This window comes from Coregonus clupeaformis, chromosome 15, assembly GCF_020615455.1.
Source record: "Coregonus clupeaformis isolate EN_2021a chromosome 15, ASM2061545v1, whole genome shotgun sequence".
NCBI classification, from domain to species: domain Eukaryota; kingdom Metazoa; phylum Chordata; class Actinopteri; order Salmoniformes; family Salmonidae; genus Coregonus; species Coregonus clupeaformis.
Window position 1 is genome coordinate 64,784,213 of NC_059206.1, and position 19,875 is coordinate 64,804,087.

The 19,875-nt window shown below is 45.7% G+C and overlaps 1 protein-coding gene across 1 annotated transcript in view; it reads left to right on the forward strand.

Annotated features, from left to right (window-relative positions):
• LOC121546369 (multiple epidermal growth factor-like domains protein 11) overlaps positions 1-19,875 on the forward strand; it is a 245,795-nt gene that overhangs the window by 165,441 nt on the left and 60,479 nt on the right. The window contains exon 9 of the mRNA XM_045225292.1: positions 9,096-9,232. Within this exon, the coding sequence (XP_045081227.1) occupies positions 9,096-9,232 (137 nt within the window). The remainder of the gene's footprint in view (positions 1-9,095; positions 9,233-19,875) is intronic.

Here is a 19,875-nt window from a genome sequence, read left to right on the forward strand (position 1 = left end):
AGCTTTATTCACAAAACAGCCTTCTCCCAGACAGCTTTATTCACAATCCACAGCCTTCTCCCAGACAGCTTTATTCACAAAACAGCCTTCTCCCAGACAGTTTTATTCACAAAACAGCCTTCTCCCAGACAGCTTTATTCACAAAACAGCCTTCTCCCAGACAGTTTTATTCACAAAACAGCCTTCTCCCAGACAGCTTTATTCACAAAACAGCCTTCTCCCAGACAGCTTTATTCACAATCCACAGCTTTCTCCCAGACAGCTTTATTCACAATCCACAGCCTTCTCCCAGACAGTTTTATTCACAATCCACAGCCTTCTCCCAGACAGCTTTATTCACAATCCACAGCCTTCTCCCAGACAGCTTTATTCAAAATCCATAGCCTTCTCCCAGACAGCTTTATTCACAATCCACAGCCTTCTCCCAGACAGCTTTATTCACAATCCACAGCCTTCTCCCAGACAGCTTTATTCACAATCCACAGCCTTCTCCCAGACAGCTTTATTCACAAAACAGCCTTCTCCCAGACAGCTTTATTCACAAAACAGCCTTCTCCCAGACAGCTTTATTCACAAAACAGCCTTCTCCCATACAGCTTTATTCACAATCCACAGCCTTCTCCCATACAGCTTTATTCACAATCCACAGCCTTCTCCCAGACAGCTTTATTCACAATCCACAGCCTTCTCCCCAGACAGCTTTATTCACAAAACAGCCTTCTCCCAGACAGCTTTATTCACAAAACAGCCTTCTCCCAGACAGCTTTATTCACAATCCACAGCCTTCTCCCAGACAGCTTTATTCACAAAACAGCCTTCTCCCAGACAGCTTTATTCACAAAACAGCCTTCTCCCAGACAGCTTTATTCACAAAACAGCCTTCTCCCAGACAGCTTTATTCACAATCCACAGCCTTCTCCCAGACAGCTTTATTCACAAAACAGCCTTCTCCCAGACAGCTTTATTCACAATCCACAGCCTTCTCCCAGACAGCTTTATTCACAAAACAGCCTTCTCCCAGACAGCTTTATTCACAATCCACAGCCTTCTCCCAGACAGCTTTATTCACAAAACAGCCTTCTCCCAGACAGTTTTATTCACAAAACAGCCTTTCACAGACAGCTTTATTCACAAAACAGCCTTCTCCCAGACAGCTTTATTCACAATCCACAGCCTTCTCCCAGACAGCTTTATTCACAAAACAGCCTTCTCCCAGACAGCTTTATTCACAATCCACAGCCTTCTCCCAGACAGCTTTATTCACAAAACAGCCTTCTCCCAGACAGCTTTATTCACAATCCACAGCCTTCTCCCAGACAGCTTTATTCACAAAACAGCCTTCTCCCAGACAGTTTTATTCACAAAACAGCCTTTCACAGACAGATTTATTCACAAAACAGCCTTCTCCCAGACAGCTTTATTCACAATCCACAGCCTTCTCCCATACAGTTTTATTCACAAAACAGCCTTTCACAGACAGCTTTATTCACAAAACAGCCTTCTCCCAGACAGTTTTATTCACAAAACAGCCTTCTCCCAGACAGCTTTATTCACAAAACAGCCTTCTCCCAGTCAGCTTCGTTCTCAGTCCACATCCTTCTCCCAGACAGCTTCGTTCTCAGTCCACAGCCTTCTCCCACACAGCTTTATTCACAAACAGCCCTCTCCCAGACAGCTTTATTCATAAAACAGCCTTCTCCCAGACAGCTTTATTCACAATCCACAGCCTTCTCCCAGACAGCTTTATTCACAAAACAGCCTTCTCCCAGACAGCTTTATTCACAATCCACAGCCTTCTCCCAGACAGCTTTATTCACAAAACAGCCTTCTCACAGACAGCTTTATTCACAAACAGCCCTCTCCCAGACAGCATTATTCATAAAACAGCCTTCTCCCAGACAGCTTTATTCACAATCCACAGCCTTCTCCCAGACAGCTTTATTCACAAAACAGCCTTCTCCCAGACAGCTTTATTCACAATCCACAGCCTTCTCCCAGACAGCTTTATTCACAAAACAGCCTTCTCCCAGACAGTTTTATTCACAAAACAGCCTTCTCCCAGACAGCTTTATTCACAAAACAGCCTTCTCCCAGACAGCTTTATTCACAATCCACAGCCTTCTCCCAGACAGCTTTATTCACAATCCACAGCCTTCTCCCAGACAGTTTTATTCACAATCCACAGCCTTCTCCCAGACAGCTTTATTCACAATCCACAGCCTTCTCCCAGACAGTTTTATTCACAATCCACAGCCTTCTCCCAGACAGCTTTATTCACAAAACAGCCTTCTCCCAGACAGCTTTATTCACAATCCACAGCCTTCTCCCAGACAGCTTTATTCACAAAACAGCCTTCTCCCAGACAGTTTTATTCACAAAACAGCCTTCTCCCAGACAGCTTTATTCACAAAACAGCCTTCTCCCAGTCAGCTTCGTTCTCAGTCCACATCCTTCTCCCAGACAGCTTCGTTCTCAGTCCACAGCCTTCTCCCACACAGCTTTATTCACAAACAGCCCTCTCCCAGACAGCTTTATTCATAAAACAGCCTTCTCCCAGACAGCTTTATTCACAATCCACAGCCTTCTCCCAGACAGCTTTATTCACAAAACAGCCTTCTCCCAGACAGCTTTATTCACAATCCACAGCCTTCTCCCAGACAGCTTTATTCACAAAACAGCCTTCTCACAGACAGCTTTATTCACAAACAGCCCTCTCCCAGACAGCATTATTCATAAAACAGCCTTCTCCCAGACAGCTTTATTCACAATCCACAGCCTTCTCCCCAGACAGCTTTATTCACAAAACAGCCTTCTCCCAGACAGCTTTATTCACAATCCACAGCCTTCTCCCAGACAGCTTTATTCACAAAACAGCCTTCTCCCAGACAGTTTTATTCACAAAACAGCCTTCTCCCAGACAGCTTTATTCACAAAACAGCCTTCTCCCAGACAGCTTTATTCACAATCCACAGCCTTCTCCCAGTCAGCTTTATTCACAATCCACAGCCTTCTCCCAGACAGTTTTATTCACAATCCACAGCCTTCTCCCAGACAGCTTTATTCACAATCCACAGCCTTCTCCCAGACAGTTTTATTCACAATCCACAGCCTTCTCCCAGACAGCTTTATTCACAAAACAGCCTTCTCCCAGACAGCTTTATTCACAATCCACAGCCTTCTCCCAGACAGCTTTATTCACAAAACAGCCTTCTCCCAGACAGTTTTATTCACAAAACAGCCTTCTCCCAGACAGCTTTATTCACAAAACAGCCTTCTCCCAGACAGTTTTATTCACAAAACAGCCTTCTCCCAGACAGCTTTATTCACAAAACAGCCTTCTCCCAGACAGCTTTATTCACAATCCACAGCTTTCTCCCAGACAGCTTTATTCACAATCCACAGCCTTCTCCCAGACAGTTTTATTCACAATCCACAGCCTTCTCCCAGACAGCTTTATTCACAATCCACAGCCTTCTCCCAGACAGCTTTATTCAAAATCCATAGCCTTCTCCCAGACAGCTTTATTCACAATCCACAGCCTTCTCCCAGACAGCTTTATTCACAATCCACAGCCTTCTCCCCAGACAGCTTTATTCACAATCCACAGCCTTCTCCCAGACAGCTTTATTCACAAAACAGCCTTCTCCCAGACAGCTTTATTCACAAAACAGCCTTCTCCCAGACAGCTTTATTCACAAAACAGCCTTCTCCCATACAGCTTTATTCACAATCCACAGCCTTCTCCCATACAGCTTTATTCACAATCCACAGCCTTCTCCCAGACAGCTTTATTCACAATCCACAGCCTTCTCCCAGACAGCTTTATTCACAAAACAGCCTTCTCCCAGACAGCTTTATTCACAAAACAGCCTTCTCCCAGACAGCTTTATTCACAATCCACAGCCTTCTCCCAGACAGCTTTATTCACAAAACAGCCTTCTCCCAGACAGCTTTATTCACAAAACAGCCTTCTCCCAGACAGCTTTATTCACAAAACAGCCTTCTCCCAGACAGCTTTATTCACAATCCACAGCCTTCTCCCAGACAGCTTTATTCACAAAACAGCCTTCTCCCAGACAGCTTTATTCACAATCCACAGCCTTCTCCCAGACAGCTTTATTCACAAAACAGCCTTCTCCCAGACAGCTTTATTCACAATCCACAGCCTTCTCCCAGACAGCTTTATTCACAAAACAGCCTTCTCCCAGACAGTTTTATTCACAAAACAGCCTTTCACAGACAGCTTTATTCACAAAACAGCCTTCTCCCAGACAGCTTTATTCACAATCCACAGCCTTCTCCCAGACAGCTTTATTCACAAAACAGCCTTCTCCCAGACAGCTTTATTCACAATCCACAGCCTTCTCCCAGACAGCTTTATTCACAAAACAGCCTTCTCCCAGACAGCTATATTCACAATCCACAGCCTTCTCCCAGACAGCTTTATTCACAAAACAGCCTTCTCCCAGACAGTTTTATTCACAAAACAGCCTTTCACAGACAGCTTTATTCACAAAACAGCCTTCTCCCAGACAGCTTTATTCACAATCCACAGCCTTCTCCCATACAGTTTTATTCACAAAACAGCCTTTCACAGACAGCTTTATTCACAAAACAGCCTTCTCCCAGACAGTTTTATTCACAAAACAGCCTTCTCCCAGACAGCTTTATTCACAAAACAGCCTTCTCCCAGTCAGCTTCGTTCTCAGTCCACATCCTTCTCCCAGACAGCTTCGTTCTCAGTCCACAGCCTTCTCCCACACAGCTTTATTCACAAACAACCCTCTCCCAGACAGCTTTATTCATAAAACAGCCTTCTCCCAGACAGCTTTATTCACAATCCACAGCCTTCTCCCAGACAGCTTTATTCACAAAACAGCCTTCTCCCAGACAGCTTTATTCACAATCCACAGCCTTCTCCCAGACAGCTTTATTCACAAAACAGCCTTCTCACAGACAGCTTTATTCACAAACAGCCCTCTCCCAGACAGCATTATTCATAAAACAGCCTTCTCCCAGACAGCTTTATTCACAATCCACAGCCTTCTCCCAGACAGCTTTATTCACAAAACAGCCTTCTCCCAGACAGCTTTATTCACAATCCACAGCCTTCTCCCCAGACAGCTTTATTCACAAAACAGCCTTCTCCCAGACAGTTTTATTCACAAAACAGCCTTCTCCCAGACAGCTTTATTCACAAAACAGCCTTCTCCCAGACAGCTTTATTCACAATCCACAGCCTTCTCCCAGACAGCTTTATTCACAATCCACAGCCTTCTCCCAGACAGTTTTATTCACAATCCACAGCCTTCTCCCCAGACAGCTTTATTCACAATCCACAGCCTTCTCCCAGACAGTTTTATTCACAATCCACAGCCTTCTCCCAGACAGCTTTATTCACAAAACAGCCTTCTCCCAGACAGCTTTATTCACAATCCACAGCCTTCTCCCAGACAGCTTTATTCACAAAACAGCCTTCTCCCAGACAGTTTTATTCACAAAACAGCCTTCTCCCAGACAGCTTTATTCACAAAACAGCCTTCTCCCAGACAGTTTTATTCACAAAACAGCCTTCTCCCAGACAGCTTTATTCACAAAACAGCCTTCTCCCAGACAGCTTTATTCACAATCCACAGCTTTCTCCCAGACAGCTTTATTCACAATCCACAGCCTTCTCCCAGACAGTTTTATTCACAATCCACAGCCTTCTCCCAGACAGCTTTATTCACAATCCACAGCCTTCTCCCAGACAGCTTTATTCAAAATCCATAGCCTTCTCCCAGACAGCTTTATTCACAATCCACAGCCTTCTCCCAGACAGCTTTATTCACAATCCACAGCCTTCTCCCAGACAGCTTTATTCACAATCCACAGCCTTCTCCCAGACAGCTTTATTCACAAAACAGCCTTCTCCCAGACAGCTTTATTCACAAAACAGCCTTCTCCCAGACAGCTTTATTCACAAAACAGCCTTCTCCCATACAGCTTTATTCACAATCCACAGCCTTCTCCCATACAGCTTTATTCACAATCCACAGCCTTCTCCCAGACAGCTTTATTCACAATCCACAGCCTTCTCCCAGACAGCTTTATTCACAAAACAGCCTTCTCCCAGACAGCTTTATTCACAAAACAGCCTTCTCCCAGACAGCTTTATTCACAATCCACAGCCTTCTCCCAGACAGCTTTATTCACAAAACAGCCTTCTCCCAGACAGCTTTATTCACAAAACAGCCTTCTCCCAGACAGCTTTATTCACAAAACAGCCTTCTCCCAGACAGCTTTATTCACAATCCACAGCCTTCTCCCCAGACAGCTTTATTCACAAAACAGCCTTCTCCCAGACAGTTTTATTCACAAAACAGCCTTCTCCCAGACAGCTTTATTCACAAAACAGCCTTCTCCCAGACAGCTTTATTCACAATCCACAGCCTTCTCCCAGACAGCTTTATTCACAATCCACAGCCTTCTCCCAGACAGTTTTATTCACAATCCACAGCCTTCTCCCAGACAGCTTTATTCACAATCCACAGCCTTCTCCCAGACAGTTTTATTCACAATCCACAGCCTTCTCCCAGACAGCTTTATTCACAAAACAGCCTTCTCCCAGACAGCTTTATTCACAATCCACAGCCTTCTCCCAGACAGCTTTATTCACAAAACAGCCTTCTCCCAGACAGTTTTATTCACAAAACAGCCTTCTCCCAGACAGCTTTATTCACAAAACAGCCTTCTCCCAGACAGTTTTATTCACAAAACAGCCTTCTCCCAGACAGCTTTATTCACAAAACAGCCTTCTCCCAGACAGCTTTATTCACAATCCACAGCTTTCTCCCAGACAGCTTTATTCACAATCCACAGCCTTCTCCCAGACAGTTTTATTCACAATCCACAGCCTTCTCCCAGACAGCTTTATTCACAATCCACAGCCTTCTCCCAGACAGCTTTATTCAAAATCCATAGCCTTCTCCCAGACAGCTTTATTCACAATCCACAGCCTTCTCCCAGACAGCTTTATTCACAATCCACAGCCTTCTCCCAGACAGCTTTATTCACAATCCACAGCCTTCTCCCAGACAGCTTTATTCACAAAACAGCCTTCTCCCAGACAGCTTTATTCACAAAACAGCCTTCTCCCAGACAGCTTTATTCACAAAACAGCCTTCTCCCATACAGCTTTATTCACAATCCACAGCCTTCTCCCATACAGCTTTATTCACAATCCACAGCCTTCTCCCAGACAGCTTTATTCACAATCCACAGCCTTCTCCCAGACAGCTTTATTCACAAAACAGCCTTCTCCCAGACAGCTTTATTCACAAAACAGCCTTCTCCCAGACAGCTTTATTCACAATCCACAGCCTTCTCCCAGACAGCTTTATTCACAAAACAGCCTTCTCCCAGACAGCTTTATTCACAAAACAGCCTTCTCCCAGACAGCTTTATTCACAAAACAGCCTTCTCCCAGACAGCTTTATTCACAATCCACAGCCTTCTCCCAGACAGCTTTATTCACAATCCACAGCCTTCTCCCAGACAGCTATATTCACAAAACAGCCTTCTCCCAGACAGCTTTATTCACAAAACAGCCTTCTCCCAGACAGCTTTATTCACAAAACAGCCTTCTCCCAGACAGCTTTATTCACAAAACAGCCTTCTCCCAGACAGCTTTATTCACAAAACAGCCTTCTCCCAGACAGCTTTATTCACAATCCACAGCCTTCTCCCAGACAGCTTCATTCACAATCCACAGCCTTCTCCCAGACAGCTTTATTCACAAAACAGCCTTCTCCCAGACAGCTTTATTCACAAAACAGCCTTCTCCCAGACAGCTTTATTCACAATCCACAGCCTTCTCCCAGACAGCTTTATTCACAAAACAGCCTTCTCCCAGACAGCTTTATTCACAAAACAGCCTTCTCCCAGACAGCTTTATTCACAAAACAGCCTTCTCCCAGACAGCTTTATTCACAATCCACAGCCTTCTCCCAGACAGCTTTATTCACAATCCACAGCCTTCTCCCAGACAGCTTTATTCACAAAACAGCCTTCTCCCAGACAGCTTTATTCACAAAACAGCCTTCTCCCAGACAGCTTTATTCACAAAACAGCCTTCTCCCAGACAGCTTTATTCACAAAACAGCCTTCTCCCAGACAGCTTTATTCACAAAACAGCCTTCTCCCAGACAGCTTTATTCACAAAACAGCCTTCTCCCAGACAGCTTTATTCACAAAACAGCCTTCTCCCAGACAGCTTTATTCACAAAACAGCCTTCTCCCAGACAGCTTTATTCACAAAACAGCCTTCTCCCAGACAGCTTTATTCACAAAACAGCCTTCTCCCAGACAGCTTTATTCACAAAACAGCCTTCTCTTTCACAGCCTCTACTGATGTAACCTTATATAAAACTAGCCTGCTCACAATATTGCTTTCTCTATAGTCTATTTTCTGAAGGCTGTGTTATTCAAACATTTCTACAAACTCTACACTCAAACTTCTCAAACTTCTACAAAAAATATACAGAATTCCTGTTATTTACTATATGTTTCCACTAACTCTCAGGTGTTTTAAAACATTGCTGTACTTACTGTACCAACTTCCTAAGGGAGTGCACACACTGAATGTCGATCTGTCATGGGTGTTTGACTGACGACCCTTTTGTTCGATTCTACATGTAGAATCGGTTTGCACTCGGTTTGAAAATTACAGCTGGTACTCTGTTCAGAGGTGCTAAGTGTTCTCGGCAGGCAAACGCTACCGGTGTTTCCTTTACTGTACTTCACACGCCACAAAATGTATCACAGACTACGGAGTCTACTCTGGTGACTGTTCTCAGAAACCACAAAATGTATCACAGACTACCCAGTCTACTCTGGTGACTGTTCTCAGAAATCCTTTCTAATTATATTATTAGAAATGTTCTAATGGTTTTTCATAATGACTTTCCAACTGCTGCATGTTGAGAGACATTTGGCTAGTCTACCCTGCATTTCTTCTGACTCCTTGTTGTGTGTGTGTGTGTGTGTGTGTGTGTGTGTGTGTGTGTGTGTTTGTGTGGTACATGCGTGTTTGCGTGTGTGTTTGTGGTCCTCAGGGCTCGGTGTGTGCCCAGCCTTGCCAGTTTGGCACCTACGGCATCAACTGCAGCCAGGAGTGCCCCTGCCGGAACGGAGGTCTGTGTGACCACATCAGTGGGCAGTGCCAATGCACCGCGGGCTATAGAGGAGAGAGGTAGGCCACTGGGCTTGGCAGGGGAACTTCACCTCAAGTAGGACACTTCATCACTATGTGTTCACTGGCGAGAGAGAGAACAAACAGGAAAACAAACTAAATATACCTGATCAAATGCAAATCTTAGAATCAACTATTAAAGACTACCAGAACCCACTGGATTCTCCAATTACATTGAATGAACTACAGGACAAAATACAAACCCTCCAACCCAAAAACGGCCTGTGGTGTTGATGGTATCCTCAATGAAATGATAAAATATACAGACCACAAATTCCAATTGGCTATACTAAAACTCTTTAACATCATCCTTAGCGCTGGCATCTTCCCCAATATTTGGAACCAAGGACTGATCAGCCCAAGCCACAAAAGTGGAGACAAATTTGACCCCAATAACTACCGTGGGATATGCGTCAACAGCAACCTTAGGAAAATCCTCTGCATTATCATTAACAGCAGACTGAAAACAATGTACTGAGCAAATGTCAAATTGGCTTTTTATCAAATTACCATATGACAGACCACGTATTCACCCTGCACACCCTAATTGACAAACAAACAAACCAAGTCTTCTCATGCTTTGTTGATTTCAAAAAGCTTTTGACTCAATTTGGCATGAGGGTCTGCTATACAAATTGATGGAAAGTGGTGTTGGGGGAAAAACATACAACATTATAAAATCCATGTACACAAACAACAAGTGTGCGGTTAAAATTGGCAAAAAACACACACATTTCTTTCCACAGGGCCATGGGGTGAGACAGGGATGCAGTTTAAGCCCCACCCTCTTCAACATATATATCAACGAATTGGCGAGGGCACTAGAACAGTCTGCAGCACCCGGCTTCACCCTACTAGAATCTGAAGTCAAATGTCTACTGTTTGCTGATGATCTGGTGCTTCTGTCCCCAACCAAGGAGGGCCTACAGCAGCACCTAGATCTTCTGCACAGATTCTGTCAGACCTGGGCCCTGACAGTAAATCTCAGTAAGACAAAAATAATGGTGTTCCAAAAAAGGTCCAGTTTCCAGGACCACAAATACAAATTCCATCTAGACACCGTTGCCCTAGAGCACACAAAAAATGATACATACCTCGGCCTAAACATCAGCGCCACAGGTAACTTCCACAAAGCTGTGAACCATCTGAGAGACAAGGCAAGAAGGGCCTTCTATGCCATTAAAAGGAACATAAAATTTGACATACCAATTAGGATTTTGCTAAAAATACTTGAATCAGTTATATAACCCATTGCCCTTTATGGTTGTGAGGTCTGGGGTCCGCTCACCAACCAAGAATTCACAAAATGGGACAAACACCAAATTGAGACTCAGTGTACAACGAAAAACACAAAATAATGCATGCAGAGCAGAATTAGGTTGATACCCGCTAATTATCAAAATCCAGAAAAGAGCCGTTAAATTCTATAACCACTTAAAAGGAAGCGATTCCCAAACCTTCCATAACAAAGCCATCACCTACAGAGAGATTAACTTGGAGAAGAGTCCCCTAAGCAAGCTGGTCCTGGGGCTCTGTTCACAAACACGAACAGACCCCACAGAGCCCCAGGACAGCAACACAATTAGACCCAACCAACTAATGAGAAAACAAAAAGATAATTACTTGACACATTGGAAAGAATTAACAAAAAAATAGAGCAAACTAGAATGCTACTTGGCACTAAACAGAGAGTTCACAGTGGCAGAATACCTGACCACTGTGACTGACCCAAACTTAAGGAAAGCTTTGACTATGTACAGACTCAGTGAGCATAGCCTTGCTATTGAGAGAGGCCGCCGTAGGCAGACCTGGCTCTCAAGAGAAGACAGGCTATGTGCACACTGCCCACAAAATGAGGTGGAAACTGAGCTGCACTTCCTAACCTCCTGCCAAATGTATGACCATATTAGAGACACATATTTCCCTCAGATTACCCAGATCCACAAAGAATTCGAAAACAAACCCAATTTTGATAAACTCCCTTATCTACTGGGTGAAATACCACCGTGTGCCATCACAGCAGCAATATTTGTGACCTGTTGCCACAAGAAAAGGGCAACCAGTGAAGAACAATCACCATTGTAAATACAACCCATATTTATGTTTATTTATTTTCTCATTTGTACTTTAACTATTTGCACATTGTTACAACACTGTATATTGACATAATATAACATTTGAAATGTCTTTATTCTTTTGGAACTTCTGAGTGTAATGTTTACTGTTAATATTTATTGTTTATTTCACTTTTGTTTATTATCTACTTCACTTGATTTGGCAATGTTAACATACGTTTCCCATGCCAATAAAGTATTTAAATTGAAATTGAAGAGAGAGAGAGACAGATTAAGAGATTTACATTTTAGTCATTTAGCAGACGCTCTTATCCAGAGCAATTTACAGTTAGTGAGATTTTTTATTTTTTTCATACTGCCCCCCCGTGGGAATCGAACCCACAACCCTGGCGTTGCAAACGCCATGCTCTACCAACTGAGCTACATCCCTGCCGACCATTCCCTCCCCTACCCTGGATGAATTGTGCGCCACCCCATGGGTCTCCTGGTCGCGGCCGGCTACGACAGAGCCATGATCTCTAGTGGCACAGCTAGCACTGCGATGCAGTGCCTTAGACCACTGTGCCACTCAGTTAAGATGAAGAGAGAGAGATGAGAGAGCGAGATGAAGAGAGAGAGAGATGAGAGAGATGGAGAGAGAGATGAGAGAGAGATGAAGAGAGAGAGAGAGATGAGAGATGAAGAGAGAGAGAGGAGAGAGATGAAGAGAGAGAGATGAAGAGAGAGATGAAGAGAGAGAGATTAAGAGAGAGTGAGGAGAGAGAGATGACGAGAGAGAGATGAGGGAGAGATGAAGAGAGAAAGAGATAAGAGAGAGAGATGAAGAGAGAGAGCTGAAGAGAGAGAGATGAGAGAGATGAAGAGAGAGATGAAGAGAGAGAGAGAGACGAGAGAGAGAGGAGAGAGAGATGAAAATAGAGAGGAGAGAGATGAAGAGAGAGAGACGAGAGAGAGATGAAGAGAGAGAGAGAGATGAAGAGAGAAAGAGATAAGAGAGAGAGAGAGAGAGAGGAGAGAGAGATGAAAATAGAGAGGAGAGAGAGATGAAGAGAGAGAGAGAGACGAGAGAGAGATGAAAATTGAGAGGAGAGAGAGATGAAGAGAGAGAGAGAATGCACCTCCGAGAGAATGAAGTAGAGAGAATGCATGGCCGGCTACAGCACTGGGCATGGGAAACATACGCAGACAGACAGGACACGTCATCACTATGCGTGGCCACCCGTAATGGAAGCTATCACTGTGTGTAGACCTACAGTACCAGTCAAAAGTTTGGACACACCTACTCATTCCAGGGTTTTTCTTTATTTGTACTATTTTCTACATTGTAGAATAATAGTGAAGACATCAAAACTAGGAAATAACACATATGGAATCATGTAGTAACCAAAAAAGTGTTAAACAAATCAAAATATATTTTTGATTTGAGATTCTTCAAATAGCCACCCTTTGCCGTGATGACAGCTTTGCACACTTTTGGCATTTTCTCAACCAGCTTCACCTGGAATGCTTTTCCAACAGTCTTGAAGGAGTTGCCATATATGCTGAGCACCTGTTAGCTGCTTTTCCTTCACTCTGTGGTCCGACTCATCCCAAACCATCTCAATTGGGTTGAGGTCTGGGGATTGTGGAGGCCAGGTCATCTGATGCAGCACTCCATCACTCTCCTTCTTGGTCAAATAGCCCTTACACAGCCTGGAGGTGTGTTGGGTCATTGTCCTGTTGAAAAACAAATGATAGTCCCACTAAGCCAAAACCAGATGGAATGGCATATCACTGCAGAATGCTGTGGTAGCCATGCTGGTTAAGTGTCACCAGCAAAGCACCCCCACACCATAACACCTCCTCCTCCATGCTTTACGGTGGGAAATACACATGCGGAGATCATCTGTTCATCCACACTGCGTCTCACAAAGCCACGGCGGCTGGAACCAAAAATCTCCAATTTAGACTCCAGACCAAAGGACACATCTCCATCAGTCTAATGTCCATTGCTCGTGTTTCTTGGCCCACGCAAGTCTCTTCTTCTTATTGGTGTCCTTTAGTAACTGAGCCTCAGAACCAGCTGGCTGAGGGGACTCTTCTCTTGTTTCATCTCTTGACATAGTAGAGCTGTGTGATGGAATGATTTGGGGTCACTTGTTTTTAGATGGTTGTAAAATTTGATGGCTCTTTTTTCTATTTGAATAAGGAGGGGGTATTGGCCCAATTCTGCTCTACATGCATTATTTGGAGTTTTTCTTTGCACTTGCAATACAGTCTTGCAAAACTCTGCATGCAGTATTTCGATTGGATGTTTGTCCCATTTGGTATATTCAGTATTAGAGAGCGGACCCCATACTTCGCTGCCATAGAGAGCAATTGGTTCTATAACTGATTGGAAAATGTTGAGCCAGATTCTAATTGGAATTTCGATTTTAATATTCCTTTTAATGGCATAGAATGCTCTTCTTGCTTTGTCTCTCAGCTCATTCACAGCCATGTGAAAGCTACCTGTGTTGCTGATATTTAGTCCTAGATATGTGTAATTTTTGGTGTGTTCTAATAGAACTGTGTCCAAATAGAATTTATATTTGTCATCCTGATTTCCGGACCTTTTTGGAATATCATTATATTAGTTTTTTTTAGATTAACGGTCAGGGCCCAGGTCTGACAGAATCTGTGCAGATGATCTAGATGCTGCTGTAACCCCTCCTTAGTGGGAGACAGTAGCACCAGGTCATCTGCGTACAGCAGACACTTGATTTCAGTGTTGTGTAGGGTGAGACCAGGTGCTGCTGATTCTTCTAATGTTTTTGCCAATTCGTTAATGTAGATGTTAAATAGTGTTGGACTTATTGGGCAGCCCTGTTTCACTCCACGTCCCTGAGAGAAGAAGTCTGTTTGCTTGTTGCCGATTTTAATCGCACATTTGTTTTTAGTGTACATTGATTTAATAACATCATATGTTTTCCCTCCAATACCACTTTCTATTAGTTTGTAAAAAAGACCTTCGTGCCAAATTGAATCAAATGCTTTCTTGAAGTCTACAAAACACGAGTAGATTTTGCCTTTGTTTTGATTTACTTGTTTGTCAATTAGAGTCTGGAGGGTGTAAATGTGGTCTGTTGTGCGATAATTTTTTACAAATCCAATCTGGCTTCTGCTTAGGACGTTGTGTTCATCAAGGAAATTATGTAGTCTGCTGTTTATGATACTGCAGAGAATTTTCCCCAAGTTGCTGTTAACGCAGATTCCTCTGTAATTATTTGGGTCAAATTTGTCTCCATTTTTATAAATTGGTGTGATCAATCCTTGGTTCCAAATATCGGGGAAAATACCTGCAGTTAGGATAATGTTGAAGAGTTTGAGTATAGCCAATTTGAATTTGTGGTCTGTATATTTGATCATTTCATTTAAAATACCATCAGCACCACAGGCCTTTTTGGGTTGGAGAGTGCAAAGTTTTTCCAATAATTATTGTTCTGTAATTGGGGTATCCACAGGATTCTGATAGTCTTTGACTTCTGATTTAAGGATTTGTAATTTTTCTTGTATATCTTGTTGTTCTGGGCTCTTTGTTATATTGCTGTAGAGGTTTGCAAAGTGATTTCTCCACATATCCCCATTTTGGATAGCCAATTCCTCATTATGAGGTTTGTTTAATTTATTCAAATTCTCCCAGAAGTGGTTTGATTCTATGGATTCCTCAATCACATCTAGCTGATTTCTAATGTGATGTTCCTTTTTTGTTCTTAGGGTGTGTTTGTATTGCTTCAGTGTTTCCCCATATTGAAGACGTATATTTTTGTTGTCTGGGTCTCTGTGTTTATGATTAGATATATTTCTCAATTACTTTCTTAGATTTTTGCAATCATTATCAAACAATTTTTCATGATCTATCATTTTTGGTTTGCTCTTATGTTTCTTAAGATTAGCCAAGGAGGCTAATTTGTCAAATATAAAGTTTATGTTCCAAACGGCCAAATTTATACCTTCATTGGTGTAGGAGAATGTTAATGCTAAAAAGTTGTCCAGGAGAGATTGTATTTTTTGGCTACTAATTGCTTTTTGGTAGATTTCTGTACTGTTTGCACTCCATCTATAGGTCTGTTTAGTACCATGTAATTTATTGGGCCGTGATGCTTCATGGTTGGGTTCTGCTCTTCTCAGATACACTGTGATTTTACTGTGGTCAGAGAGAGGTGTTAGTGGGCTGACTGTGAAGGCTCTGAGAGACTCTGGGTTGAGGTCTGTGATGAAGTAGTCTACAGTACTGCTGCCAAGGGATGAGCTGTAGGTGTACCTACCAAAAGAGTCCCCACTTAACCTACCATTGACTATGTACAGACCCAGTGTTCGACAGAGCTTCAGGAGCTGTACTCCATTTTTGTTTTTCACTTTGTCATAGTTGTTTCTAGGGGGGTATGTGGGGAGGGAAAGGTTGTTGCTTCCCGGTAGGTGTTTGTCCCCATGACTGTTAATAGTGTCTAGTTCATCTGCTGTTCTAGCATTCAGGTCTCCACATTGCCTTGGGCCTGAAAGTGACTAATCTCCCCTTCTAGAATGGAGAAACTCTCTTCATTGAAGTAGGGTGACTCTGAGGGGGGAATGTATGTGGCACAGAGGAAGACGTTATTATTGTCAAGGTCGAGGTAAGGAGTAGACCAAGGCGCAGCGTGATGAACAAACATGACTTTAATTAGTTAAAGCGTCAAAATACAAAACAAAAAACGACTCGTGACGTCCACAGTATCAATGACCGAACACGGAACAAAAACCCACAACCACAAAGGGAAAACATACAGTTTAAATATGGCTCCCAATCAGAGACAACCAGCCAACAGCTGACACTCGTTGCCTCTGATTGGGAGTCACTCAGGCAAACATAGAATACAACAAACTAGAATGAACACCAACATAGAAATACACACATAGAAATGAACACACCCTGGCTCAACATAATGAGTCCCAGAGCCAGGGTGTGACAGTACCCCCCCCTAAAGGCGCGGACTGCGACCGCGCCTCAACTAAACAAACCAGGGGAGGGCTGGGCGGGCATACCTCCTCGGCGGCGGTTCTGGCTCCGGCCTTGACCACCACCCTCCAATACACCCCCCATAGTGCCCCTGGTCCAGTCTGGCCCCGCCGGCTGGAGCAGGACTGGACTTAACAGGAGCGATCCTTACCAGGCTGTCGACTCGCACCCCTGGCTTGGTGCGTGGAGGAGGAACGGGCCTTACCAGGCTGACGACTCGCACCCCTGGCTTGGTGCGTGGAGAAGGAACGGGCCTTACCAGGCTGACTTCTCGCACCCCTGGCTTAGTGCGAGTGGCAGGAACAGGCCGGACCGGGCTGGCGACGCGCACCGTAGGTTTGGTGCGAGTGGCAGGAACAGGCCGGGTCGGGCTGGCGACGCGCACCGTAGGTTTGGTGCGAGTGGCAGGAACAGGCCGGGTCGGGCTGGCGACGCGCACCGTAGGTTTGGTGCGAGTGGCAGGAACAGGCCGGGTCGGGCTGGCGACGCGCACCGTAGACTTGGTGCGGGTGGCAGGAACAGGCCGGACCGGGCTGGCGACGCGCACCGTAGACTTGGTGCGGGTGGCAGGAACAGGCCGGACCGGGCTGGCGACGCGCACCGTAGGTTTGGTGCGAGTGGCAGGAACAGGCCGGGTCGGGCTGGCGACGCGCACCGTAGACTTGGTGCGGGTGGCAGGAACAGGCCGGACCGGGCTGGCGACGCGCACCGTAGGTTTAGAGCGTGGAGCAGGGACAGGCCGGGCTGGGCTGTCGACGCACACCGTAGGCTTGGTGCGTGGAGCAGGGACAGGCCGGGCTGGGCTGTCGACGCACACCGTAGGCTTGGTGCGTGGAGCAGGGACAGGCCGGGCTGGGCTGTCGACGCACACCGTAGGCTTGGTGCGTGGAGCAGGGACAGGCCGGACTGGGCTGGCGACGCACACCGTAGGCTTGGTGCGTGGAGCAGGGACAGGCCGGGCTGGCGACGCACACCGTAGGCTTGGTGCGTGGAGCAGGGACAGGCCGAACCGGGCTGTGGAGACGGATAGGAGGCCTGGAGTGAAGAGCGGCCACCACCCGTCCTGGCTGAATGCCTACCCTCACACACTCTGTGTGAGGCATCCGCACAGGACGTACAGGGCGGTGAACCCCTGGCCTGGTGGCCTTCTGGATCCGCCCCCTTTTCTCCTCCGTCAGCCCCGTCGTCCATGCCGTGTGCCCCCCCCCTAAAAAATTTCTGGGGTTGCCTCACGACCGTCCGACGACGACCCTGATCACGCCGTTGCTCCTCTCTCCGTCGCCTCTCCACCGTCTCACTCCATGGCCGGCGATCCATCCCGGCCAGGATTTCCCCCCAAGTCCAGGACCCTTTACCGTCCAATATCTCCTCCCATGTCCAGGCTGCCTGCTCCTGGACACGCTGCTCCTCTTTCGCCAGGGCCTTTCCCGGCGCTTCCTCCCATCTCCACCCCAAGGGCTGCCCCTGGACACGCTGCTTGGTCGTTGCATGGTGGGTTTTTCTGTCAAGGTCGAGGTAAGGAGTAGACCAAGGCGCAGCGTGATGAACAAACATGACTTTAATTAGTTAAAGCGTCAAAATACAAAACAAAACACGACTCGTGACGTCCACGGTATCAATGACCGAACACGGAACAAAAACCCACAACCACAAAGGGAAAACATACAGTTTAAATATGGCTCCCAATCAGAGACAACCAGCCAACAGCTGACACTCGTTGCCTCTGATTGGGAGTCACTCAGGCAAACATAGAATACAACAAACTAGAATGAACACCAACATAGAAATACACACATAGAAATGAACACACCCTGGCTCAACATAATGAGTCCCAGAGCCAGGGTGTGACAATTATCTGTTAAGATAGCCTCCTTGTTGATTTTTAGCCAGATAAAGAATTCTCCTGTTTTGATCAATTCAATTGAATTAGTTAGTTCAGATTTATACCATATTAGCATTCCCCCTGAGTCTCTGCCCTGTGTGATTCCTGTTAATTTGGTGGATGGTACGATTATCTCCCTATAACCTAGTGGACAGCCAGTGGAAACATCACCTCTGCACCATGTTTCCTGTAGTACTACAATATCAACATCATCAATTTCTTTAAGGAAGTCTGGGTTTCTGCTCTTTAGCCCAAAAGCAGAGGACTTCAAGCCTTGTAAATTCCAACATGCAACGTAAAAAGACTTCATAACAGTTTTTTCTTTACATTCAAAATGAGATCAACACTCACAATTCAACAAGAACTATTAAAATAGGATTTTTCAATTAAGGTAAACTCTTATTATGCAAATGTGATTTGTTTATCATTTAAGATAGTATTTGTGTCATGCCACTTGGGTGGATGTAGTGTGAGGATGGTGGAGTTATTGTGCTCATCTTACCATGACCCTCGGCCTATCACATGTGAGCATAGTAGATTCAGCATTTGTTTGATGTCACTCATTTCGTTGGTGGGAGCTGGACCAGTTGCTCCTCTCACAGCTTGTGCATAGCTCTGTCTGCCGGGCTGTGGCTCCTCCAGGTGTGGGTCTGTGGTGGGGGGGAGGAGGGTGTTAGGCCTCGTCTGGGTGGGTCTGAAGCTGGGCTGGGGTGGTCTGTGCTGCGCTGGATGTGGTGGGCATTGAGGTTGGTGGTGCTGTGGCCGTGGCTGGGGGGTCCAGGGTGCTGGTCCGGGGTGTTGTCTCGGTGATCTCGGGGGGGTGGAGATTGCTCCGCTGTTCCTGGGTGGAGAGGTCAGGATGCGGTTTAAAGCGACGTCCTTGAGAGTCTTAGCAAGGATGGGGACTGTCTCCCTGTACAGGTGAACATGGTCATAGAGACAGTCCAGATCGAGGGTGGGATGGTGGGCCAGGTGTACATTGGGTCGCAGGGCACAGTCCCGGGAGAGGCTGGCGTTTATTCTTTGGATTGTGGCAGGGTGGAAGTCCTTCCTCTGTAGAAGGGTTGAAACCACGATCCTTGAGTTGGGGAAGATTGCGGAGGCCTTCTCAATCACTCCCCGTAGTGAAGTCGCCACCCTCTCCTGCTGAGCACGCAGGTCGTTGCTTCCGGTGTGTATGATTATGTGGCTTGGCGACCCAAGCTGTGCCTTATCAAGCAGCGCCATGGCACTCTGCGTTGTTGGGCACCACACCTTTCTCGTTTTGTGTCTAGGGAAAAGTTTCTTCTCCTGAACAAACTTCCCATTTGAGTCCATCAACAGGACAATCTCAGCCAGTGTTTCTTCTGGACTGGAGGGGGTAGAGTTGGGGCTGGTGGGTGTTGGAGCTGGGGTGTGGCTGGTCTGTGCCGGTGCCGCTGTCAGTGGGAGGCTGTTCTGGGGGCTGGGGGGAGGCATGCAGCCGGCAGGGCTGGGGAGGCCTGGCTGGTTGAGGTGGGCTCCTCTGCTGTGTGAGGGCAGGTCATAGAGTGGTGATCTAGCTGCTCCTGCAGCCTGTCCTCTGTTCTCTTTCTCTCCTGCAGCTCCTCTCTTAGTTCGGTCAGCTCCTTATTACTGCTCTGCCTGGCTTTTTGGAGCTCTCTCACCTCCTTTGTTAGATCAGCCAGCTCTC